The sequence below is a fragment of the Ornithorhynchus anatinus genome, chromosome 3, assembly GCF_004115215.2.
Source record: "Ornithorhynchus anatinus isolate Pmale09 chromosome 3, mOrnAna1.pri.v4, whole genome shotgun sequence".
NCBI classification, from domain to species: Eukaryota; Metazoa; Chordata; class Mammalia; order Monotremata; family Ornithorhynchidae; genus Ornithorhynchus; species Ornithorhynchus anatinus.
The window spans coordinates 131,621,086-131,646,353 of NC_041730.1; the positions used below are offsets into that span (position 1 = coordinate 131,621,086).

Genomic DNA, 25,268 nt, shown 5'->3' on the forward strand with positions numbered 1-25,268 from the left:
ACCCAGTGAAAGGTCATGAGAAAGTGGGTTCTAGACCTGGCTCTGTCTTTTGCCTACTGTGTAACCTAGGAAACTCACTTAGCCTCTCTGCCTATATTTCCTCAATTGTAAAACTTAACATGCCTAAAACAGAACTCCTCATATTCCCACCTAAACCCTTTCCAGCCCCTGACTTTCCCATCACTGTAGATGGCACCACCAACCTTCTTGTCTCACAAGCCCATAACCTTGGCATTGTTTTTGACTCATCTCTCTCATTCAAATCATTATTCAACATCACCAAATTCTGTCAGTTTGATCTTCATAACATTGCAAAAATTCACCTTTTCCTCTTCATCCAAACTGCTACCCCATTAATCCAAGCACTTATCCTATCCTACCTTGATCACTGCATCAGCCTCCTGGATGACCTCCTTGACTCTTGCCTCTCCCCTCTCCACACAATGCTTCGCTCGACCGCCTGGATCATTTGTCTACAAGGATGTTCAAATCCATATTTCCCCACAACTCAAGAACCTGCAGCAGTTGCCCATCCACCTCCGCATCAGACAGAGACTCCTTCCATTGTCTTTAAAACACTCTTGACCTTGCTCCCTCCAACCTTACTTCCCCGATTTCCAACCACAACCCAGTCTGCACACTTCACTCCGCTAATGCCACCCTACTCGCTGTACCTCAATCGTGTCTATGTCATCACCAACCTCTCGCTCACTTCCTGCTTCTGTTTTGGAACGCCCTCCCTCTTCATATGTGACTATATTTTCCCAAGTGCTTAGTCCAGTGCTCTGCACACAGTAAGCACTCAATAAATCCAATTGATTGAGAGGTGAAGTGGATCCAGATGATGGAGAGCCTTGAGGACCACTAAGAAGAGTTTCATGATTGACTGATTGACTGATGGATTGATGGGGATTCAATACCAGTTCTCCCTCCTACTTAAACTGTGAGCCCCATATGAAATAAGGATTTTGTCAGACCTGATTAACGTGAAGTGCCTACTGCAGTGTTTGCTGCATAGTAAGCTCTTAAGGAACATAAAAACAATGTTTATTTACAATAATATCTATCTCCATCTCTGGACTGCAAGCTCATTGTAGTAGGGAACCTGTCTGTAATATTGTTCTATTGTATTCTCCAAGTGTACAGTGCTCTGTACACAGTAAGCGCTCAATAAATACGATTGACTGACTGAGTAGCAATAATAACAATGATAATGATAATAAATGCAATTGATTGAACGATACATTATAAAAATAATGTTAATAACAATAATAATGGTATCTGTTAAGCACTTACTATGTGCCAAGCACTGTTCTAAGATCTGGGGAAGAGAAAGGTTATCAGGTTGTTCCAGGTGGGACTCACTGTCTTAATCCCCATTGTACAGATGAAGTATCTGAGGCACAGAGAAGTTAAGTGACTTGCCCCAAGTCACACAGCTGACAAGCAGCGGAGGTGGAATTAGAGCCCACAACCCCTGACTCCCCAGCCCACGCTCTTTCCACTAAGCCAGACTGCTTCTCTTTGTGGAGAGTTTAAGATGTGCCAAGCACTGTACTAAACACTGGGGAAGAAACAAGATGGTCCAGTCTTCCATGGGAGTCCCAGGCTCGCCTGATTCAGTGGCCTTTTCCTTGGCGTCCTCCTCCACCATCTTCTCGTCTACCTCCCTCTCCTCTGCCACCATCATGACATCGTCGTAATTCTCCCTCCTTGACTCTTTCTGAAAATCTTCTTCGGTGACCTCATTTTTTAAGGAGTCTGAAAAATAAAAGTAATTTTAACAGTTAGAAGATAGGTGATCAATCAATCAGTGCTATTCACTGAGCTCTTACTGTATTAAGTGCTTGGGAGAATGCAATACAACAGAGTTGGTAGATATGTGCCCTGTCCACAAGGAGCTCACAGTCTAGAGGGGGAGACAGGCACTGAAATCAGTGACAGGTAAAGGAAGCCATGGAGGACAAGGAGATGAACGTAAGTCCTGTGGGAATAGGGGGCCGGGGGGACAATTAAATCCTTGGAGGTGGGACGAATTCATGGGAGAGGCAGCGGGGGGTAGGACGAGAAAGAAAGAGGGTGGGAAGAATGATGGCATAGTCCAGGAAGGCTTCTTGGAGGAGATCCAATTTGAAGACAGGAAGAGTGCTGGTCTGTCAGATATGTAGGAGGAAGGAGTTGGAGGAAGGGCATGAGCGTAGAATTGACGGTGGGTGATAGAAGAGTGAGGGACAGCGAGAAGATTGGTATCAGAGGGCAATGTGTGTGGCCTGAGTTAAAGTTGGACAGGAGCCAGGATAAATAAGGGAGAAAGCTGAATGAGACCCTTGAATCCCATCGTGAGGAATTTCAGCTTGAGGTGGAGATGGCTGGGCATCACTGGAGGCATTTAGGAGTGGGCAGATATGGACAGAGTCATTTTTTAGGAAAATGATCCGGGCAGCAGAGTGAAGTATGCACTGCAGAGGGGAGAGACTGGAGGCAGGGAGGTCAGCGAAGAGGCTAATGTAGTAGTCAAGGTGGGGATGACAAGTGTTTGAACCGGTGTGGTAGAAGTTTGAGTGGAGAAGAAGGAGCGAATTCTGGAGATGTTACAGAGAGAAAATCAACAAGATTGATGAGAAATCCCGCTCCATCTTGCAAAGAAGTAAAAGTAAGTCAAATAGAAGTAGAGTAGCAGGAGTCGTTGCAGTAGTAATAATGATAATAATGGCATTTGTTAAACACTTACTATGTGCCAAGCACTGATCCACCCCTTAACTGCTGTGTGACCTTGGGTAAGTCACTTAATTTATCTGCATGCTCAGTCACTTCATCTGTAAAATGGGGATTGCGACTCCGAGCCTCATGTGGAACAGGGACTGTGTCCACTCTGATTAGCTTGTAACCAACCTAGTGCTGAGTACAGTGCCTGTCACATAGTAAGCACTCAACAAACAAAAAAAAGTGAAGAATGGGATAGAGGAACAGTTATGGCAAAGCAAGGCAGGAGAGTAAGTCTAATTAAAAACTGCAGCTGTGGGAGAGCAGGGCAAACCTAATCTAAAGAAAGTATAGAGCTAACACAGTGTGGCTCATTGGAAAGAGCCCAGGCTTGGGAGTCAGAGGTCATGGATTCTAATCCCAGCTCTGCCGCTTGTCAGCTGTGTGACCTTGGGCAAGTCACTTAACTTCTCTGTGTCTCAGTTACCTCATCTGTAAAATGGGGAGGAAGACTGTGAGCCCTATGTGAGATAACTTGGTTACCTTGTATCTACCCCAGCGCTGAGAACAGTGCTCAGCACATAGTAAGTGCTTAACAAATACCAACAATATTATTATTATTAACACCGGTTCTGCTAGGGGATGGTGATGTGAGCTAGAGAAAATTCAGGAGAGAAATTAGTAGAAAGATCACCCCAAGAGGCACCTACAAGTAGTGACCAAGCCGAGACATGGGTCATGACATGATCCTTGAATGGGATGTACTAACAGTGATGGTAATTGTTAAGTGCTTTCTGTGTGCCGAGAACTGTTTTAAAGTCCTGTGGTAGATACAAGCTAATCAGGTTGAACACAGACCCTGTCCTATGTGGGGCTTGCTGTCTTAATCCCCATATTACAGATGAGGGAACTGAGGCACGGAGAAGTGAAGTGACGTATCCAAGGTTGCAGAGCCAGGATGATGGTGAAGGGGTCTCTGAGAGATGATGAGGACCTGGTGGGGGTAAAAATGAAAATATCTAGATGGTAAACCCTTGATTGGCAGGGAACATGTCTGCTGACACCATTGTGATGTATTCTCCTAAGCCTTTAGTACAGTACTGTGCACATAGTAAAAACCCAATAAATACCACTGATTGATTAACTTCTGAGGAAGAGGGAAGAATCTAAAATTTCTTTATCTCATGCTTTTAAGGCACCCTCTTCAGACTGTTGCCCAAGTCATAAATCTTAGCTACAGAATGCCGCGTGCTGAGCCCAGGACCAAGAGTAAGGTGAGCGAGAGGGTGGGAAGCCCTCAGGGCTGACCTCACGGTCCTGGCTGCCGAGACCTTGCGAGCAAAGTTAGCAGAGGAGTGAGTTCACAGCTTCAGGACCAACAGGAGTATTTATGAAAGTTCCACGGGTCCAATGTGCCTCACTGATTGCTTGATTAGTTCAAAAGTGAGAAGTGACACCTACCTTCCCTCCCCTCCAGAAGCTCGCACTCTAAAAGGGGAGACAGATTAAAGAATATTTACAAACAGAAAAATCCAAATAAATAATCAAATAAACAAATCTACAAAAATGTTGAGGATGGGTCTACGTGCATAAGATGTTAGAGGGAGCTGCTGAGTTGATCCATCTCAGGATGTAGGGGAGTTGTCAGAGAAAGGCTGACAAAGGAGACAGGATCTTAGGAGGGCTTTGAAGTTGGGGAAATCTGAGGTCTGTCAGGGTGGTATCGCTGTGGTCCCCAAAATACGGATCATCAATTTTTCATTTTCATTGGGTACTTCTGGCAGATTCTGCTGAGAATCTTCACAATGAGAAGCAGCATGGCCTAGTGGATAGAGCACGGGCCAGGGAGTCAGAAGGACCCGGGTTGTAATCCTCACTCTGCCACTCATCTGCTGTGGGACCTTGGGGAAGTGACTTCATTTCTCTGTACCTTAGTTACCTCATTTGGAAAATGAGGATTAATCAATAAATAAATCAATTAATTGTACCTAGTGAGCACTCACTGTGTGCAGGTCACTTTACTAAGGGTTTGGGAGAGTACAACAACAATATAACACAAATATTCCCTTCCCACAACAACCTTAGAACTCCATGTGGGGCAGGGACTGTATGCAACCTGATTAGCATGTATCTACCCCAGCTCTTAGTGTAAAGCCTGGCACATAATATGTGCCTACCAAATACCAAAAAAAAAAAAAAATCATTAAACTGGGCTCCTTTTTCAACATGACTTGCCAATTGGTCCAAGAGACAGACAACACCTATTTCAGTGCAGGCATTAATAGAAATGTACAGACCTGAAAAAGCAGCCCCCTTCTCCTCATCTATCAGCTTGTCCTCAGTATCCCTAAATTCATCAAACTCCTTTGTTACTTGATACTTTTCAGTCTCTTCTATTTCTTCATAATTGGCCTCTATGGAGCTCGCAATTTCTTCATAGATGTCCTCAGGGAGAGCATTCACATCTTTTCTAAAAACTACAAAAGAAAACCGTATTCCTTTAGAAATTTCATTTCAGGAAAACAAGCAGGACAGGGGTACAATAAACCAAGGGTTATACATCAGTAGAATAAATCACTCAGTTTCCTTTGAGACTCCCAAACAATCAAGTTAACTCATAAGTACACTAATCTTTTCATGTAGTTTACATTTATTTCCCATGTTTCCATACCTGAGAGTTATTGTTTGGGGTATTTGCCCTGGCAACAGCAGAGCCCACGAAAATCCCTGAGCCCACAGCTCTACCAGAACCCATAAAGATCTCTGACCCCACGGCACCACCAGGGGCCACAGAGATCTCTGAGCCCCATGCATCACCAGTAGAACCCACAAAAATCTCAGAGCCCAAGGTACCACCAGAACCCAAAACACCATTAGAGCCCACAAAGATTTCACAGCTCACTGCACCACCAGAGCCCACAAAGATCCCTCAGCCCACATCACCACCGTAGCCCACTAAGATCCCTCGGCCCTCATCACCACCAGAGCCCACAAAGATCTCTGAGTCCATATCACCACCAGAGCTCACAAAGATTTCTGAGCCGAAGGCATTGTCACCAGAGCTCGCAAAGATTTCTGAGCCCAATGCATCGTCACCAGAGCCGACTGAAATCTCAGCGCCCAAGGCACCAGCAGAGCCCACGGCACCACCAGAGCCCACAAAGATCTCAAAGCCAAAGGCACCACCGGAGCCCACAAAGATCTCAGAGCCCACAGCACCACCGGAGCCCACGGCACCACCAGAGCCCACAAAGATCTCAGAGCCAAAGGCACCACCAGAGCCCACAAAGATCTCAGAGCCAAAGGCATTTTGCACTTGTTTAGATTGATAATTCTATATTCCATTGACTGCATCAACATGATCATCACTGGTAGTAGAAATAGTAGTAATAATATTTATTAAGTGCTCACTAGATGTGGAGCACTGTAGTGTAAGCGCTGGGAAAGAGTATACAGGTGGAAATTCAACATGGTTCCTGTCCCTCAAGGGTCTCACGATCTTTGAATAGGGAGGTAGAGGAAGGATTGAAAGTGGACACCTTGGTATCAGTGAAACACTAAAACATTAAACAACATGAAGGACGAGGACAAATACTCAAAATACAGAGTAAAACATGTCAGTAGGGAGCTGAAGCTAGAGGAGCAGACTTTCTCCTCATGATTCAGAGTCTACAGCAGTGGCAATACAGGCACTAACTTTTCGAATTGGATCTCAATTACGTGCAAACTCCTGGATTAGGTTCTTGGAAGTATACTATAAAAGCAGAAGACAGAGTCCCTGCCTTTACGGATCTCACAATCTAGGGCTGTTTTGGGGGGCAAGGAGAGAGGAGGAGGAGAAGAAGGAAGAGAAAGGGGAAGATAAGAAAGAGAAAGAAGAAGAAGGGGAAGAAGAAGGAGGAGGAGGAGGAAGGGGAGAAGGAGGTGAAAGAGGAGGAGAGGGAGGAGGAGGAACAGGAGGAGAGGGAGGAGAAAGAGGAAAGGAAGAAGGAGGGGAAGGGGCAGGAGGGGGAAGAGGGGCAGGAGGAGGAAGAATGAGAAGGAAGAAGAAGGAAGGAAGAAGAAGAAGGAAGAAGGAAAAGGAAGAAGATGAAAGAAGACAAGATAGAAGATGAAGAAGATAGAAGAAGAAGAAGAAAAAGAAGAAAAGGAAAAGGAGAAGAAGAAGAAAGGGAAAAGAAGAAGTGGCAGAGCTGGGATTAGAACCCAGGTCCTCTGACTCCCAGTCTCTTGCTCTTTCCATTAAACCACACTGCTTCTCAGCAGATACTGACATCCTATCCCAAATCCATAAACCCCACCAGAACCAACCCGCTCTATCTTCCTGAGACAACTGGAGGTGTGTACGGATCCTGCCAGGACTCGTGACCACAGTGGCCGGCCTCTGGTACATCCTGTTGACCACCAGGAATGGTCCAAACCAAAGAATTCAGTCCAGGACCAGATTTGTCTCGGGAGTGACACCACCCGTAGAGTATTCGTCTTGTTGATTCATCTCTCCGAGAGGCTTCCTCATTGCATCAGACGTCAGGAATGATCGGTCATCGGGAGAACCTCCTTTGCCGTTGCACTCACCCCTGCGTTGGCATCTGTTGTTCCACATCTCCATTGCCAGGAACACGAGGAGGAGACAGAGAATTGTTCCAAGAATGATACAGGCGATTTCAGACCCTGAGTAAGCCTCTCGGTTCTCTGGAAGAGTCCGGCTGAATTCTAAATGAGAAGACACACCAACTGGGAATTATTATTGATACAGTACTTGGTAAGTGCTTATTATATACCAAGTACTGTACTAAGCACTGGGGTCTCGTCTTATGCGGTCGAGTCTTCCCTGACCCATAGCACTCCATGGACATAAACAACTCTCCCAGAACACCCCACCTCTATCTGCAAACGTTCTGGTCGTGGATCCAGAGTGTTCTTGGTGTAACTATAGAAGTGGCTTGCCATTGCTTCCTTCAGTGCAGTAAACTTGAATCTCCTCCCGCTACACTCTCCCGTGCCACTGCTGCCCAGCGCAGGTGAGTTTTGATTTGTGGCAGATTGCCTTCCACTAGCTAGCCACTGCCCAAGCTAGGAATGGAATGGACAGGCCTCTACTTTTTCCGTAGCCAAAACTGGTAGAGTACTGGAAACTCTCCAGATGCGATCCTAAGAGGGGAAGCACTACGGTGCCTCTATGTTAATCAGATAGGATACAGCCTTTGTACCACTGTACTCACAGTCTAAGTAGGAGGCGGTAGGATTTTTCAGATGAGGGAAATGAGCAAAAAGATGTGAAGTGACTTGCCTAAGGTTCGACAGAAGACAAGTGGCGGGGCCGGGATTAGAAACCAGTTCCTCTGACTCCCAGGCCCATGCTCGATCCACTAGGCCACGTTGCTTCCTTGGAAATTCCAATCCAAGCCCCAAGGAACCCTCCAGGCAATCATCTATTTTGCCTGCATTGAATTAGGGCACCATCACGCTGACTGGAAGATTACTTCAATTCTAGTTTTTCCCATCAGAATGCAAACCAGCTAAAGAGACTCTTCCAAGATCTGCCCACAACATTCTCTCTGAGATTTGTACAGGAATAATGACAATAATAATGATAATAATAATAACTGTGGCATTTGTAAAGCACTTACTACGTGCTATGCACTGTACTAAGCTCTGGCATAATTGGGCCTGACACAGCCCCAATCCCACATGGGGCTCCCAGTCTAAGGGAGAGGGAGCACAGGCACTAAATCCCCACTTTACAGCTGAGAAAATGAAGGCCAAGAGAAGTGAGTTTCTTGATGAAGATCACACAGCAAGCAAGCGGCAGAGCCGGGATGAAAACCCAGGACCTCTGTTTCCCAGGCCCTTGCTTTATCCACTCGGCCATGCTGCTTCTCTGGCTTAGCCCTTCCCCTGGTCCTGCACTTCCAGGGCCCATGGACTGGTTAGGACTTTGAAGAACTCAGCCGGGGTCATGACACTTCGCCTGGTGCTGTCCAGTGTTTATTTCCTGCCTCCTCAACGAATCCGTAACTGACCATCGATATCTGGGCACGGCTCGCAACACCCTGTCGATACAGCACAGGCCCTGGAGTCAGAAGGTCATGGGTTTTAATACCAGCTCCACCACTTGTTTTCTGTGTGACCTTGGGCAAGTCATTTCACTTCCTCTGTGCCTCAGTTACCTCATCTGCAAAATGGGGATTGGGAGTGTGAAACCCACATGGGACAGGGACTGTGTCCAAACTGATTTGCTTGTACCCACCCCAGCACTTAGTAGAATGCCTGGCACATAGTAAGCACTCAAAAAATACCATAGTTATTATTGACATTATTGTTAAAAGTTCAGCCCCTGGCCGGTGATCAGGCATGGGAACTGTTAGGTTGGGCCAGACTGGGTCTCAAACATCCAGTCCAAATGAAGGTCTGTCCTCACTGGGTTGCCTGCTGAAGCTCATGGTTTAGGGAGAGGTTTTCCTTGTTTTCAGAGCAGGGGAAAAGCCAGCAGGGTTAATATCAAACCACATCGAAGCAGGTTACCAGTATCCGGTGGTAAGGTGGTCACCTGTCTCTCACCTAGGAAGAGAAATGAGGAAAATGAGAATCGGGGAGGGAGATTAGTAGATTAGTTGCTCCAACCTTTCCTACCACAGCCTTGACAATGTCTCTCCCTGCCAGGTAAAATACCTGCATGTGTGGCTGTGTTTGTGTAGGTTGCTTGTATCACCTCCAACTAATCAATCAATCACTGGTATTTATTGAATGCTTAGTGTCAGCAGAGCACTATATTAAGCACTACAGAGTTGGGAGACACCTTCCCTGACCATGAGATTTACAGTCTAGAGGGGCAAACACGCTTCAAGATGACTTACAGATATGTCAATATGTCATAAGAGCTGTGGGGGCTAAAGGTTGGGTGGACAGCAAATGCTCAAAGGCTATAGATGCAAATGCAAGGGAGATGCAGAAAGGAGAGGAAGTAGAGAAAATAAGGGCTTAGTTGGGGAAGGCAGCCTGGAGGAGATGTGCTTTTAATAAGGTTTTGAAAGTGGGGAGAGCGGTGATCTGTCAGATATGAAGGGGATAGGAGTTCCAGAATAGTGGGAGGATGTTGTGGGCAAAGGGTCCACAGTGAGATAGACGAGACCAAGGTATAGGGTTGCTTGAAAGTGGTGTGGGGGCTGGGTTGTAATAGGAAATCAGCGAGGTCAGTTAGGAGGGGGCAGACTGACTGAGTTCGTTAAAGCTGATGGTAAGGAGTTTTTGTTTGATGTGGAGGTGGATGGGCAACCAATGGATTTCTTGAAGAGGAGGGAGGTAAAGGATTGAATGGCCTTTAAGAAAATAATCCGGGCAGCAGAGTGAAGTAAGGGCTGGAAGGGGCAGAGACAGGAGGCAGGGTCATCGGCTAGGAGGCTGATGCAGTAATCAAAGCAGGATATGAGAACTGCTTTGGATCTGCAAAGTAGCAGTGTGGTTGGAGAAAAATGGCCAATTTTGTGATATTTTCAAAATAGAACCTATATGATTGGGGAAATGATTGAACAAGTGGATTGAACGAGAGAGACGACTCAAGGATAATGCAAAGGTTATGGGCTTGTGAGACAGGGAGGTTGGTAGCACTAGCCAGAGTGAAGGGAAAGCACTTAGCACAGTGCTCTGCACACAGTAAGCACTCAATAAATATGATTGAATGAATGAATGAATGAAAGACACAGGGCAGACAGGATTTGGGAGGGAAAATGAAGAGTTGTGTTTCAGACATGTTGTTTAAGGTGTCGTTGGGACATACTATCAGAGATGTCTTGAAGACAGGAGGAAAGACGAAACTGAAGGGTTTTCTGGAATGGTTCCAGAGATATAGTCTCTGGGGCTAAAGTGATGATCACCGTAAAGAAGCCCAAGTCACATCGGTCCAGGGGGGAGGGGAGAGGGCATGGACGACCAGGAACTCGGTGCTAATGGGACAGTGGTACCAACCGCAAATGATCAACTGGCTGCTCCCTGCCGTGGTGCCGGGCAAAAATGTTGGTCCCTCTCTAGAGACCAGGACCTAGTCATCATTTCAGTTCAATCCCACTCCCTCCCAGCAGGACAAAGCTTCCTCCCTCCCTCTGTCCTCCCAGCACTGACCGGAACAGTTGACGGCGGCATCTTCCTTGTGGCCACAGTCGGTGCGGCCCCAGGGGGTGGCCGGACAGTCCCAGAGAGAGGCCTCGCCACCCTGGCACCAGACCTCGTCCAGCCAGATGGTGCCCTTCCCCGGGCCGAAGGCCGCCAGCCCCAGGGCCGCCAGTGCCACTCCGCAGCCCAGCTGTCGGCACACGACGTGGGCGTCTGCCAGGTCCCAGGCGTCGTCGCACACCGTGCCCCAGGACCCGTCGTGCCACACCTCCACGCGTCCCGAGCAGTCGTCCTCGCCGCCCCGCAGGCGCACCTTCTCCCGTGCTGGAAATGAAAGCCCTGTTGGTCTCACCTGGACCACCAAGAGCAAATAGGGGGCAGAGAGGGACAGGACAAGGAAAAGAAATAGTGGGGGAGATAGACATAGAGAGACCGACAGACAGGGAGGGAGGATTGGGCAAGAAGAAAATGGAGAAGGAGATGCAGAAAGAGGGAGAAGAAGAGGGAGCAAAAAGGGAGAGTGAGGAAGGGAAGAGCAGAGAGAGAAATGGAAAAGAGGAGGGAGAAGGAAGTGAAGTGGGTGGGAACGGGAGGAAGGAAAAGAAAGAGAGAGAAAAGAAGCCTGGAATGAGAAGAGAGGAGAGATGAGCCAGATACCTGTGCAGTTATTGGAGACCGAGCATTTAAGGGTCTCTTCCGGGCTCTCATTTTTTTCATCTGTCTCTTCTGCGGAGATAAAAGGGGGGAGACAATGTAGCCAATGATGCCAGCTACCATGTTAGATTATCAGATTGTCCTTAACCACCCCTACTCCCGACCTGAGAAAGATGGTGCGTATAAGAGCGATAACATATAATTCAGGGCTAACATTTTTTGAAACATTTTAGCAGGATACCAGTAAACTCCAGTGAGAAATTATGCATTATGCTAAAAAACACAAAGTGCGCTGGTATGTTCCCAAGATACAAAGATTGACTAAGAGACATTAAAATCACCAATGAAACATACTGAAAATATTGCTGTCTGGTCAAATAGCAATGTAAATATGTAAAAAATAATGTTAGTAGCTTTGATATCTTCTTTGAGATATGAATACCAAGCCTTCACATCCCATTGAGCAATGAAGCATCCTGCATTAGCACATTAGAGATCTGCCATTATGTATTCAATCGTATTTATTGTATCGTATTTAATCGTATTTATTCATTATGTATGATATACAGGTTTTGTTTCATCCTCAATTGAAAAGTCTTTAATCTCTTTATGCAAGGTGTCAAAATACTTCTTAGTGACGTGGGTAAGCCAGAGTTGTTTCTGCCACGCAGAGACTCCGGCACTAAAGGTTATAACGTCTAACTGAGGAAGCCAGAGTTTACAGAGTCGTTTCAAAGTGACAGAGCCCTGTAATTGAAAGTGGCATTGAATTGGCTACTACTAACTCTGCCCACAAGGGTCTTTCACTCTCGTGGTACATTGCAAAGCAAGAGACTTTGTTTCCTGAAACAGGCCACGGGACTCCTAGGGCAGAGGCGATAGATCGACAAGGCCGTCACCTCTGCAACGGATCCAGGCTTCTTCCGTACTGAGGCACGAGTGTGGATGCCAAGGTGCGGAGGGGCACTGCCACAGAGAGGTGTGGTGCCACTCCCGGCATCTGATGTCGTCCACCCAGCTCAGACTGGATTCCGCATCTGTTTCCGGCCTGTCCAACATCTCCCCCCGGGCTCCACATTGCAGCTGTTTGCATATCACGGTGAGGGCGACAGCCGGCAGGGAGTATTGGCACACGCTTCCCCACGTCCCATTGTAGAAAACTTCCGGACGCCCAGTACAGGCCCAGGAGCCGCCAGCGAGCCGCACGTCTGTGAACTCTGGGGAGAGAGGGACCGCTGAGAATCCACGCCGGCTCAGGGCCCAAAACCCGGAGTTCGAAGCGTCAGGGCCTATTGGAAGGAGTACGGGTCTGAGAATCCAGAGATCTGTTTCAAGTCCCATCTCTATCATGTAATACAACTACTACTACTACTACTAATAATAATTATAATAGTATTTGTTAAGTGCTTACTATGTGCCAACCACCATTCTAAGCGCTGGGGTAAATACAGTGCTCCTCCTCCATACCTTATCTCACCTTGGCTTCACGGACTCTGTCCTCTCCTGGTTCTCCTCTTACCTCTCTGGCTGGTCATTCTCGGTCTCCTTCGCTGGAGCCTCCTCCCCCTTCCATCCTTTAACTGTTGGAGTTCCTCAAGGGTCAGTTCTTGGCCCTCTTCTGTTCTCCATTTGCACTCACTTCCTCGGTGAACTCATCCGCTCTCACGGCTTTGACTACCATCTCTACGCAGATGACACGCAGATCTACATCTCCGCCCCTGTCCTCTCCCCCTCCCTTCGGGCTCGCATCTCCTCCCGCCTCCGGGACGTCTCCACCTGGATGTCGGCCCGCCGCCTAAAACTCAGCATGAGCGAGACTGAGCTCCTCATCTTCCCTCCCGAACCCGGTCCTCTCCCAGACTTCTCTATCACCGTGGATGGCACGACCGTCCTTCCCGTCTCTCGGGCCCGCGATCTCGGTGTCGTCCTTGACTCGTCTCTCTCGTTCACCCCACGCATCCTATCCGTTACCGAGACCTGCCGGTTTCACCTTTACAATATCGCCAAGATCCGCCCTTTCCTCTCCACCCAAACGGCTACCTTACTGCTACGGGCTCTCGTTATATCCCGGCTAGACTTCTGTGTCAGCCTTCTCTCTGACCTCCCTTCTTCCTCTCTCGCCCCGCTCCGGTCTATTCTTCACTCCGCTGCCCGGCTCATCTTCCTGCAGAAACGCTCTGGGCATGTCACTCCCCTTCTTAAACAACTCCAGTGGTTGCCTATCGACCTCCACTCAAAACAAAAACTCCTCCCTCTAGGCTTCAAGGCTCTACATCACCTTGCCCCTTCCTACCTCTCCTCCCTTCTCTCTTTCTACCATCCACCCTGCACGCTCCGCTCCTCCGCCGCCCACCTCCTCACCGTCCCTCGGTCTCGCCCATCCCGCCGTCGACCCCCGGGCCACGTCCTCCCGCGGTCCCAGAACGCCCTCCCTCCTCACCTCCGCCAAACTGATGCTCTTCCCCTCTTCAAAACCCTACTTAAAACTCACCTCCTCCAAGAGGCCTTCCCAGACTGAGCTCCTCTTCTCCCTCTACTCCCTCTGCCACCCCCGCTTTACCTCTCCGCAGCTAAACCCTCTTTTTCCCCTTTTCCCTCTGTTCCTCCACCTCTCCCTTCCCTTCCCCACAGCACTGTACTCATCCGCTCAACTGTATATATTTCCATTGCCCTATTTATTTTGTTAATGAATTGTACATCGCCTTGATTCTATTTAGTTGCCACTGTTTTTACGAGATGTTCTTCCCCTTGACTCTGTTTATTGCCATCGTTCTCGTCTGTCCATCTCCCCCGATTAGACCGTAAGCCCGTCAAACGGCAGGGACTGTCTCTGTTGCCAACTTGTTCATCCCAAGCGCTTAGTACAGTGCTCTGCACATAGTAAGTGCTCAATAAATACTATTGAATGAATGAATACAAGGTAATCAAATTGTCCCATGTGGGGCTCACAGTCTCTATCCCCATTTTACAGATGAGGTAACTGAGGCACAGAGAAGTTCAGTGACTTGCCTAAGGTCACACAGCCAACTAGTGGTGGAACTTGGACTAGAACCCACAACCTCTGACTCTGAAGCCCGTGCTCTTTCTACTAGGCCATGCTGGTCCTCTGTGTCTGCTGAGTGACCTTGAGCACACCACTTAACTTATCTGGGTCTTAGTTTCCTCAACTTTAAAATGGGGCATAGTATCTGTTCTCCATTTCCCGTAGACAGTGATCCACAAGCCCACCGAGAGGTCTTCCCTAATTAAGCCCTCTCTTCCACAGCTCAGTCTCCCTTCGGTGTGGTCTATTTTCTTGGATTTGTGATGTTTGGACATTTGATACCCCCCCCCTCCAGCCTTGACCCCCCGCCAATCCCATAGCATTTGTATACCATATTTAAATTATAGATTACAAAGTACTCATTTATATATATCAATGTCTACGGCCCCTCTAAAATGTAAGCTCGTTATGGGGAGGGAGCATGTGCAAGGCTCAGTGGAAAGAGCACTGGCTTAAGAGTCAGAGGTCATGGGTTCTAATCCTACCTCCGCCACCTGTCAGCTGTGTGACTTTGGGCAAGTCACTTAACTTCTCGGTGCTTCAGTTTTCTCATCTGTAAAGTGGGGATTAAGACTGTGAGCCTCACATGGGACAACCTGATTACCTTGTATCTACCCCAGCGCTTAGAACAGAGCTCAGCACATAGTGAGTGCTTAACAAATACCAACATCATTGTTATTATTCTGTCTTCTTCTCTCCCATGCACTTAGGACAATACTCTGGACTTAGTAAAGCACTCAATAAGCACCACTGATTGATTATGTCTGATTGACATATATTGTGGAGATGAATGAATGTCCTGTGGGTGCCCACCACCCACCTCTCGCTCCACGTGAGGATGACCCCCAAGTGCCGCAGAACTTGCCCGAGCAGAGAATGCCGACGTCCTCCTTGTGGCGGCAGTCGTGCCGGCCCCAGCCCGTGGAGGGGCACTGCCAGAGGCGAGACTCGTTCCCCGCGCAGCCCAGCTCATCCAGCCAGATGGGCCCCGTCCCAGGCCCGGGCCCAGAGGAGGCGGGGGCCCCGAGGGCCACGCCACAGCTCAGCTGCCGGCAGACCACCTGGGCATCCTCCAGGTCCCAGGAATCATCGCAGACCGTCCCCCAGCGCCCGTCATGGAGCACCTCTACCCGTCCGGCGCAGCGCCCAGGACCGTCTGCCAGACGCAGGCCTTCGCTCTCTGTGGACACAGACTGACGTTGCTCCTCGTCCCCGGCCTCGGGGGCTGGGCTGGGGGCGAGGAGGGTGTGGGGCAGAAGGCAAGGTCTGAACAGGGTGTGGAACTGGGGCCAGGAGTAAGACTTGTGGTTAGACCATGGCTAGGGGTGTGGCTAGAGATAAGGGACATGCCTGGTTGTGGGGCAGTGGCCCAAGTAGGACCATCGTCAGGAGTTGGAATAAAGGCAGGACTAATGTCAGGTGTGGAGCCAGGGGTGGGACAGCTGACAGAGATAGGGATAGACCCGGGGACCGGGTATGGCCAGACAGGGCTGGGGTGCAGAAACCTGGTGTAGGAGCTCACCGGAGCAGACGATGCCCACGTCCCAGGCCGTCCCCATGGGAGACGGCGGGGAGATGGAGAAGCGGCACTGGGTCAGGCGGGTCTCGTTCCCGGCACAGCTGATGGCGCTGAGCCCCAAGGGGGTGGCCTCTGGGCCGCGGGCCGTCGGATGGAGGCTGTAGGCTCTCCGGGCCTCTCCGCAGCGCAGCTGGCGGCACACCACTCCGGCCTCAGCCAGGCCCCAGGCCTCGGCCATGATCCTGCTCCAGGCGCCCCGCAGGGAGATCTCCACGCGGCCGTCACACCAGCTCTGCCCGCCCTGCAGTCGCAGCGCCTCCGCTGACTCACCTGGGCTCAGGGAGAGGGAAAATTTGTTTGTGTGTTCTAAAGTCAATTAGGAGCAAATGTTTCTGATATCAGCTTTTCAGGTGAATCAGGATGAGTTTAAAAGGGTTACTATAATTTTCACCATTCTGCATCCAGAGATCGCTGCTGGGGCCATGACCCTGCAGCTGGACAGAGTGCTCGGTCCACCCCCATCCACAGCTCCCATCCGGGGCCGGCACTCACCGGAGCAGACGGCGGTGGCCACGTGGTTGGGTTGGCAGGCGGCGGCCCCCAAGGAGCTCCGCGGGCAGTTCCATAGATGGGGCTCCGTCCCCGCGCAGTGAAAAGCATCGGTCCAGGCGGGGCCGTCTCCCGCCCCAAAAGACTCTCCGCCCACGGTTGCCAGTGCCGGCCCGCAGCCCAGCTGGCGGCAGAGGACGTGGGCGTCCGCCAGGTCCCAGTGGACGGCGCACAAGGGCCCCCAAGACTCTCCTACTTGCAGCTCCACTCGCCCCTCGCAGCGGCTGCTGCCGTTCACCAGCCTGTATTCTGCGCGGGGGACAATCAATCGCATCGATCCATCAGTATTTACTGAGTGCCTTCAATGTGCAAAACACTGTACTAAATGCTTGGGTGATCACAATAGACTCGGACCAGAATCCTCCCCTCCCAGAGTTTACAGGAGTCAGCACAAGAGGCAAGAGCAATACTTGATTGAGGGTAGGAGAAACCACTTGCGTATTTAAGATGCTAATAATAATAATTATCATTATGGTATTGGTTAAGTGCTTACTATGTGCAAAGCACTGTTAAAAACGCTGGGGTAGTTACAAGGTAATCAAGTTGAACACAGACCCTTGGACACAGACCCTGGACCATATGGGGCTCACTGTCTCAATGCCCATTTTACAGATGAGCTAACTGAGGCACAGAGAAGTTAAGTGACTTGCCCGACGTCACACAGCAGACAGGTGGCAGGACCAGGATTAGAACCCATGATCTTTGACTCCTAAACCCTGGCTCTTGCCACTAGGCCATGCTGCCTTCGTAAATACTGGAGAAGCAGTAGGAAGATGCAAAGCGGAGAGATTAGAAATCCATCAGGGAAAGCTTCCTGGAAGAGATGTGATTTTTTAGTAGGACTTTGAAGATGGGGAGAATAATGGTCTGTCGAATGTGAAGGGGGAAGAGGTTCCAGGCAGGAGGGAGGATGTGAGCAAGAGGTCAGCGTTGGGAGAGACGAGAGCAATTCAAATGGAGTAAGCTGGCTCTAGACTCTGCCCTTTTTTCCTTTTCTTCAGTTCTCCTCTTCCCTTCTGCAACACCCTGACTTGCTCCCTTTGCTCGCTTACCACCCCCAGACCTACAGCACTTACGTATTTATCTGAAATTTAATAATTTAAATCATTCAATAGCATTTATTAAGTGCCCACTGTGTCTAGAGCACTGTACTAAGCATTTGGGAAAGTACAATACAACAATAAAGAGTGACAATTCCTGCCCACAATGAGCTCACAGTCTAGAAGGGGGAGACCGACATCAATACAAATAAATAAAATTATAAACATATACATAAGTGCTGTGGGGCTGGGAGAAGGGGGAAGAGCAAAGGGAGCAGGTCAGGATAACGCAGAAGAGAGTGGGAGATGAAGGAGGAAAAGAGGGGTTTAGTCTGGGAAGGCCTCTTGGAGGAGATGGGCCTTCAGTCAGGTTTTGAAGTGGGGGAGAGTAATTGTCCGGTGGATTGGAGGAGAGGGCGTTCCAGGTCAGAGTAGGACATGGGCTAGGGATTGGCGTCCAGACTGGTGAGATCGAGGCATATTGAGAAAGTTAGCACCAGAGGAGCAAAGTGTGTTGGTTGGGCTGGAGAAGGAGCGAAGCGAGGTGAGGTAAGAATGGGCAAGGCAATGGAGAGCTTTAACGCCAATGCTGGGGTGTTTTTGTTTGATAAGGAGGTGGAGAAGCAACCACTGGAGATGTCTCTTTCCCCCTCTAGACTGTAAGCTCACTGTGGATAGGGAATGTTTCTGTTGTCATTTTATATTGTACTCTCCCAAGCATTTAGTACAGTGCTCAGCACACGGTAAGTGCTCAAAATGCAATTGATTAATTGATTGATAGAGACAGAGAAGGGTTCAGCTAGGAGATATCCCACTCTAAATGGTAGTTTCTAAATTGTGTTTCTAAATTGTGAAATTTTAGATACAATCCCTGTGACAGAAACAAAGTATCCCCTCCATTGAAGAAGGCTCCCCTCCACTGCCTACTCTGAATGGCAAAGACGTTTCATAATTTGAACCGACACACTTCCTCCCCACATTTCAAACCCCGGTGACTTGATACTGCCATCGTATTCCTCATGTATTCATCAATCAATCAGTGGTATTTATGGAGCACCTTCTGTGTAAAGAACACTCACCTTCATCCTGTGTCTAGTCTGGAATGCCCTCCCTCTTCCAACCTGACAGGCAATTACTCTCCCCCTCCTCAAAGCCTTACTGAAGGCACGTCTCCTCCAAGAGACCTTCCCTAACTAAGACTTCCTTTCCTCTTCTCCCACTCCCTTCTGCATCATCCTGAGTTGCTCCCTTTATTCATCGCTGCTCTCTGTCCCACAGCACTTACATCCATATCCGTAATTCATTTATATTAATAACTGTCTCCCCTTCTGGATTGTAAGCTAACTGGGGGCAGGGAATGTGTCTGTTTATTGTTGTATTGTATTTTCCTGAGTGCTTACTAAAGTGCTCTGCACACAGTAAGTGATAGATAAATACAATTGAATGAAGGAATTGAATTGAATTGAATGAACGAATACTTGGGAGAGCACAGTATAACGAGCTGGGTCGATCTGTTCCCTGCCCACACGAGCTTAAAGTCTAGAGATGTAAGCTCATCGTGGAGATGATGGAGCCTTTTGTTGGGAAAAGCCAGTGGCATATTCCCAATGGAGCAGGGATAAAGGAAACCTAAAACATCGGAGGCAAAGAAATCATCTTGAGGAATCACGTTCCTCTGGGGAAGAGTCCCGATCAGTCAGACTTCCCCCAATACTGGGTCTGGGAGACTCACCTGAGCAGCGGATGGCGGCCTCCTGCCTGTGGGAGCAGGGCTCCATCCGTGCCGGCCCGCGGGGACAGTGGAACAGGAGAGACTCATTCCCTCGACAGCGGAAGGTCTCCTGGGTCCACAGTGGGCCCGGCCCCTGGCCGAAGCAAGCACCCCCGGGCACGGACACAGCAGCTCCACAGCGCAGCTCCCGGCAGACCACGTGGGCCGTGGCCAGGTCCAGGTCCGACTGGCAGACCGTGCCCCACTCCAGGCCCCGCCGCACCTCCAGACGCCCCGCGCACGGGTGTTCGCCGCCTGCGAGGCGCACCTCCCGGTGCCCTGCCAAAGCAAACAGACACACAACCGCCGCAACCTCCTCAGCCCTCACACACCCACACAGAGCCACCCCCGGCCCTCCACGTTCACACCGGGCCTCCATGCCAGCCTGGCCCTGATGAAACAAGCAGATCCATAATAGTGTTACCTACACACACAGAGTGAACCCCGGTCCTCCTCATTCAGCCCAAGAAATATCTTTGCTCTTAACAAGACTTGGGATTCCCAATCTCATCGTCCACTGGGAAGGTATTAGCTCGTAATTAGGCTAGTAATATCAATGTTAATGCCAACACAAAGGCCCACTCTCCAGCCAGGGACTCCAAGGGCCTCACTCTGCCCCTTTCACCTGCTTCCTGACTAGATAAGAAAAGCCAGGCTGCTTCAGTCAGAAAATCACAATGGACTGGAAGCTCCTTGAAGGCAGAAATTTTCTCAGCCTAGTCATTTAAACTCTCCCAAGCATCTAGTATAGTGTTGTACGCACAGAAACAGCATGGCCTAGGGAAAAGGAGACAGACTCCGTCAGAGGAGCTGGGCTTAAAATTCTGTCTCCTCCATTTGTCTGATGTGTGACCTTGGGCAAATCACTTCACTTTCCTGTGGCTCACTTTTCTCATCTTTAAAATGGGGATTAAATCCTCCTTCCTTCAACTTTGATTGTGGGCCCCATGAGGGACAGAGACTTAGTACATAATGCTTGACACATAGTTAGTGCTTAACAAAAAACAGAAAAGAAAAAACAGAAAGTGGTCGATAAATACAATTACTTGAATAAAGTTGGCATGGGGAGGGTGGAGTGAGTGGGAAAGAGGTTTGGGGAGAGGAGGACTACAAAGAAACATGAATGAATGAAAAAGATGATGTGATTGACAGGTGGGAATGTTCAGTGGGTTGTAACATAAAAAGAGTTGAGCATGAGAAGCGGCATGGCTAAGAAGCAGCGTGGCTGAGAAGCAGCGTGGCTCAGTGGAAAGACCCCGGGCTTGGGAGTCAGAGGTCATGGTTTCGAATCCCGGCTCTGCCACCTGTCAGCTGTGTGACTGTGGGCAAGTCACTTCACTTCTCTGTGCCTCAGTTCCCTCATCTGTAAAATGGGGATGAAAAACTGTGAGCCTCATGTGGGACAGGTTAATTACCCTGTATCTACCCCAGCACTTAGAACTGTGCTCTGCACATAGTAAGCACTTAACAAATACCAACATTATTATTATTATGCCTTGCCATGAGCTGAAAGATATGCCCCCTGGATAGGAACTTCCAAGCAGAGAACTCCTATTCTAGATTCATTGTTTAATTTCCCCCTTACTGCGTGGATGATATTCACCTCCAGTTGAAAGTCACACTCACCTGAACAGATCACTTGAGGGTCTGAGTCTGGATTACAGAGACCTAAATGTCTTTGTAGAAAGAAGCAATTTAGGAGAGTTGGCTCAGTGCCCTGACAGGTCACAGCCCTGGATGTGTTTCCCAAGTCTTCTCTCAAATGGAGGTCAGTGGAAGGTTGAAGAGCTGAACCACATCCCAACTCTCTGCAAAGAACGGTGGCCTCCTTGCTGCGAAAGTTACATGTCATCACCAAGTCTTTTGATGCAACGAGTTGTCCAGGAAACCCAGCACAGGGACTGTTTCCTTTTGCCAGTATTACTGCTGAGTAGTCACTCTCTGTAAAACACAGACCTGAGATTCAGGGAGAATATTCAACCTAATCATTTGATTTTCAAAGGAAGTCTATCAAAACTTTCATGAGTAATTCTCCATTTTCAGACAGAAACTCAAATTCAAATTCAGTGAGCTCCATGCTTCCTTGTATAAGCACCCTGGACTCTGAAGAGGAAAATCCTCCTAATGAGACCATTTGTGGGTTTAGAATGCACAGAGAGTCCCCGAGGAAATAGTTTGCTCTGTCCATTTCACACAGATTGACATTTTTGTTCAGGCACCAGCAATAAGGGGCTTGTAGTGATATTTTTTCAATTTACACCATCCTGTCCTTTCTAAACTATAAGTTCACTGAAGCCAGGTAACTTATATACCAACTCTATTGTGTTGTATTCTCCCAAGTCCTTGGTACAGTGCTCTGCACACAATAAATGCTTAATCAATGCCATCAATAGATGGATTAGATTGTTCATTCCCATATCTTTATGCTTTTATAGTATTCTCCAAAGTGCTCAGAAAGCATTCTGCATAGAATAATGGATCTCGGTAGCTATCTGACAGACCACTGCTCTCCCCAGCTTCAAAACCCTATTCAAATCACATCTTCTCCCGGAAGCTTTGCTTGATTAACCTCTCATCTCTCTACCCTATTCTCTCTCCCTTCTGGATCACCTATGCATGTGGTCCACACCCCTTCAGTATTTTGATACTCACCTCACCCTGACCTGTACTGTCCTTATGTACATATTCTTGAACTCTGTTGCTTTCATTCCTGTAATTTGTTTTATGCACCATCTTTCCCACTAGATTATAAAATCCTTGTGAGCAGAGATCATGTCTATTAACTCTACTGTACTCTCCCAAGTGCTTAGTACATACAGCACTTAGCACCCAGGAAGCCCTCAGTGAATATCATTAATTGATTGACTTTGTAGGCACTTAATAAATCTGATGTTGGAATTATTGAGTCCCTACTTAGTAAACCGAATTAATGATGATGATGAAGTTGAATCACCTGGAGATTTAGAGATTTCACTGAGCACTTCCCCCTCCTGTTTATTTCATTATATCAAACCAGTGCTAATGCCAATCACTATTTCTACATTTCCCCGCCATAAACTGAGTGCTTTTCCATACCCCTTGTTCCTTTTTTTCCTAGCTTCTTTCCAAAATTTGTTTACAATGAAGATTGCCCGTACTTGGCCCACTTACTATAAGCAGCCACTTCAGGGAATCCATCGGTCAAGTAATGAGCGATATTTATTGAGTGCTTACTGTGTGCTGAGAGGGCTGTAGCAGGTACTTGGGAGACTACAACACAATCTGATTGGTAGGCATGATCTCTGCCCTCGGGGAAGTTGAATGGGGTGGGGGGATGTTTGCCCATGACATCCTAGACAGGCACTTTCTTACTTGAACAAACTATAGAATTGAACCAGTCGTCGGAGCAGTCCTTCCAACTCCACTCCCCTAGATTGCAGTTCCGGAGAGAAGATTCATTCCCTCTACATGAAACTCCATGCAATCCGGGGAATGTTGACAATTCAGGTGGATATTGATTCTTTGGGAAAGCTTTTGGTGCTCCAAAGGCAGTTCCACAGTTCAGCTGTTTACAGACCACGGATGCTTCTTTCACATTCCAGGAATGACTGCACACCAATCCCCAGCGATCCTGATGCTTAACCAGAACAATTCCTATACAGGGACTTCTAGAATGAATCAGCTTCACCTCTTCCTCAGCACATCCTTCAGAGAAACAGAGGCATAACAAAGGTCAGTCACGTTTACACGGAATGATGGGCTAAAAGGACTTCAAGAGTGTGGTGAGTCCACAATAAGCTGCTTTACTATTGACTCTTTGTGACCCCACAGACAACAATGAAGAAGAACAGAAACTTGTGAAAGAATTGGGGTGGTCTACTTCAGGGCAGTTCGTTGGCGGCCCACGGGGTCGGATCACGGAGGGAGTTGTGGTTTTCTCATCCTGCTCAAACCGGCAACTGGCTTGGACCAATCAATGACTGCCATGTAGGGCTGCAGGTGCGACGCCTAAGGCAGATAAAAGGTGGTCGCTTTGAATCATGAGGAAAGAAGCAGCAGGGGAAGCAGTGAAGGAAGCAGCATTACGGAGAAGTGGTGTTTGGAGGGACGCAGTGTGAGGGAAGCAGCTTTTAGGGGAAGCAGCATGTGCAGGATACTTGCAGAGTCAGCGGTCCGTGTCACCAGAAACTCCTCCCACCCTTTCACCACAGAATCGACAGAACGGGCTCCCTTGACCAGCAGATTGGCACTGAACCCTTGGTAGAGTGGGTGTGAGTGACAGTGTGCCTGTTTCACTCCCTTGCATTTTGGTAAAAAACTAAACCTGTGTACAATAATCTTGGTGGTTGGTACCTACATTGGTTTGACTCTTTAAGTGCCATGACAGCTATCCGATCCAGGAAAGTCCTGTTGGTATGAGCAAGCCAGAGACTCGTGACAAAGAGGGCCACTACTTTTTCCTCTTCCTCATGGAGAATCCAAGGCCAGACCTGATCCTGATCCCAGGGAAGTGAATAATTGAATTTCTTAGCCTCTGTTTGCGGGGCCTGAGACCAACCACTGGAGCTGGCAGGCTACAGGGCCAACCAAAGCTGCCCATGAGGATGGCCTCATCTCCCAAACCTCCACCTTAAACAGTCTTGTGATTTCCAGATTCCCAAATCTCCTGCTCTTCAAAAGTTAGGCTGGGGCCCTACTGATGACCAGCCAAGATGGCAGTAAAGGGGGAATACTTAGGCAATAGGGTTGTGAAGAGGGAGGACTGGATAACACTCTCACAGCCTTTCTCCTCCTAGGTGAGCAATGTAAGCAACCTTCTGCTCCAGAGAAGCAGCATGTCCTAAAAATTATTATGCTATGTTACTTGTTTAGCACTTCTATGTGCCAAGCACTGTACCAAGTGCTGGGGTAAATACAAGATCTTCAGGTTGGACAAGGTCCCTGTCCCACATGAGTCTCACAGTCAAAGTAGAGAGACTAAGATTAAATTCCTAGAAAAGGAAAGTGAGGAGCAGAGAAGTGAAGTGACGTGCCTAAAGTCACAAAGCAGGTTAACAGCAGGTGATGATGATGATGATGATATTTGTTAAGCACTTACTATGTGCCAAGCACTCTTCCAAGCACTGGGATAGATACAAGATAATCAGGTTGTCCCACGTGGGGCTCACAGTCATAACACCCTTTCGACAGATGAAGTAACTGAGGCACAGAGAAGTGAAGTGACTTGTCCAAGGTCACACAGCTGATAAATGGCAGAGCCGGGATTAGAACCCACAACCTCTGACTCCTAATCCCAGGCTCTTTCCACTGAGCACGCTGCTTCTCTAAGGGATTAGAACCCAGGCCTCTGACTCCTAGGCCCAGCTGCTTTCCATAGTGCCACCCTCCTTCCCAAATACAAATGGCACAAGCCTAGGAGTCATGAAACCTGCGTTCCAAATGTGACTTTGCCGTTTGGCAGCTGTGAGACCTTCAGCAAGTCAGTCAGTCAGTCAAACATATTCACTGAGCTCTTACTGTGTGCACAGCACTGTACTAAGTACTTGACAGAGTACAAGATTATAATATGAGTCACATCCCTGCCCACATCAGCTTATAGCCTAGAGGGGGAGATTGACATTAATATAAAAAAATTAAATTACAAATATGGGAAGCAGCGTGGCTTAGTGGAAAGAGCACGGGCTTGGGAATCAGAGGTCACTGGTTCTAATCCTGGCTCCACCAGTTGTCAGCTGTGTGACCTTGGGCAAATCATTTAAATTCTCTAGGCCTCAGTTGCCTCATCTTTAAAATGGGGACTAAGACTGCAAGTCCCACGTGGGACAACCTGATGGCCTTGTA

The 25,268-nt window shown here is 48.4% G+C and overlaps 1 protein-coding gene across 1 annotated transcript in view; it reads right to left on the reverse strand.

Annotated features, from left to right (window-relative positions):
* Positions 1-266: 266 nt before the first annotated feature.
* LOC100091960 (scavenger receptor cysteine-rich domain-containing protein SCART1-like) overlaps positions 267-25,268 on the reverse strand; it is a 58,663-nt gene continuing 33,661 nt past the window's right edge. The window contains 14 exon segments of the mRNA XM_039911331.1: positions 267-286; positions 1,615-1,761; positions 4,165-4,191; positions 5,001-5,180; positions 5,647-6,037; positions 7,145-7,416; positions 9,229-9,264; positions 10,822-11,136; positions 11,470-11,538; positions 12,366-12,683; positions 15,375-15,792; positions 16,015-16,349; positions 16,575-16,886; positions 19,392-19,727. Coding sequence (XP_039767265.1) covers positions 267-286; positions 1,615-1,761; positions 4,165-4,191; positions 5,001-5,180; positions 5,647-6,037; positions 7,145-7,416; positions 9,229-9,264; positions 10,822-11,136; positions 11,470-11,538; positions 12,366-12,683; positions 15,375-15,792; positions 16,015-16,349; positions 16,575-16,886; positions 19,392-19,727 — 3,176 coding nt within the window.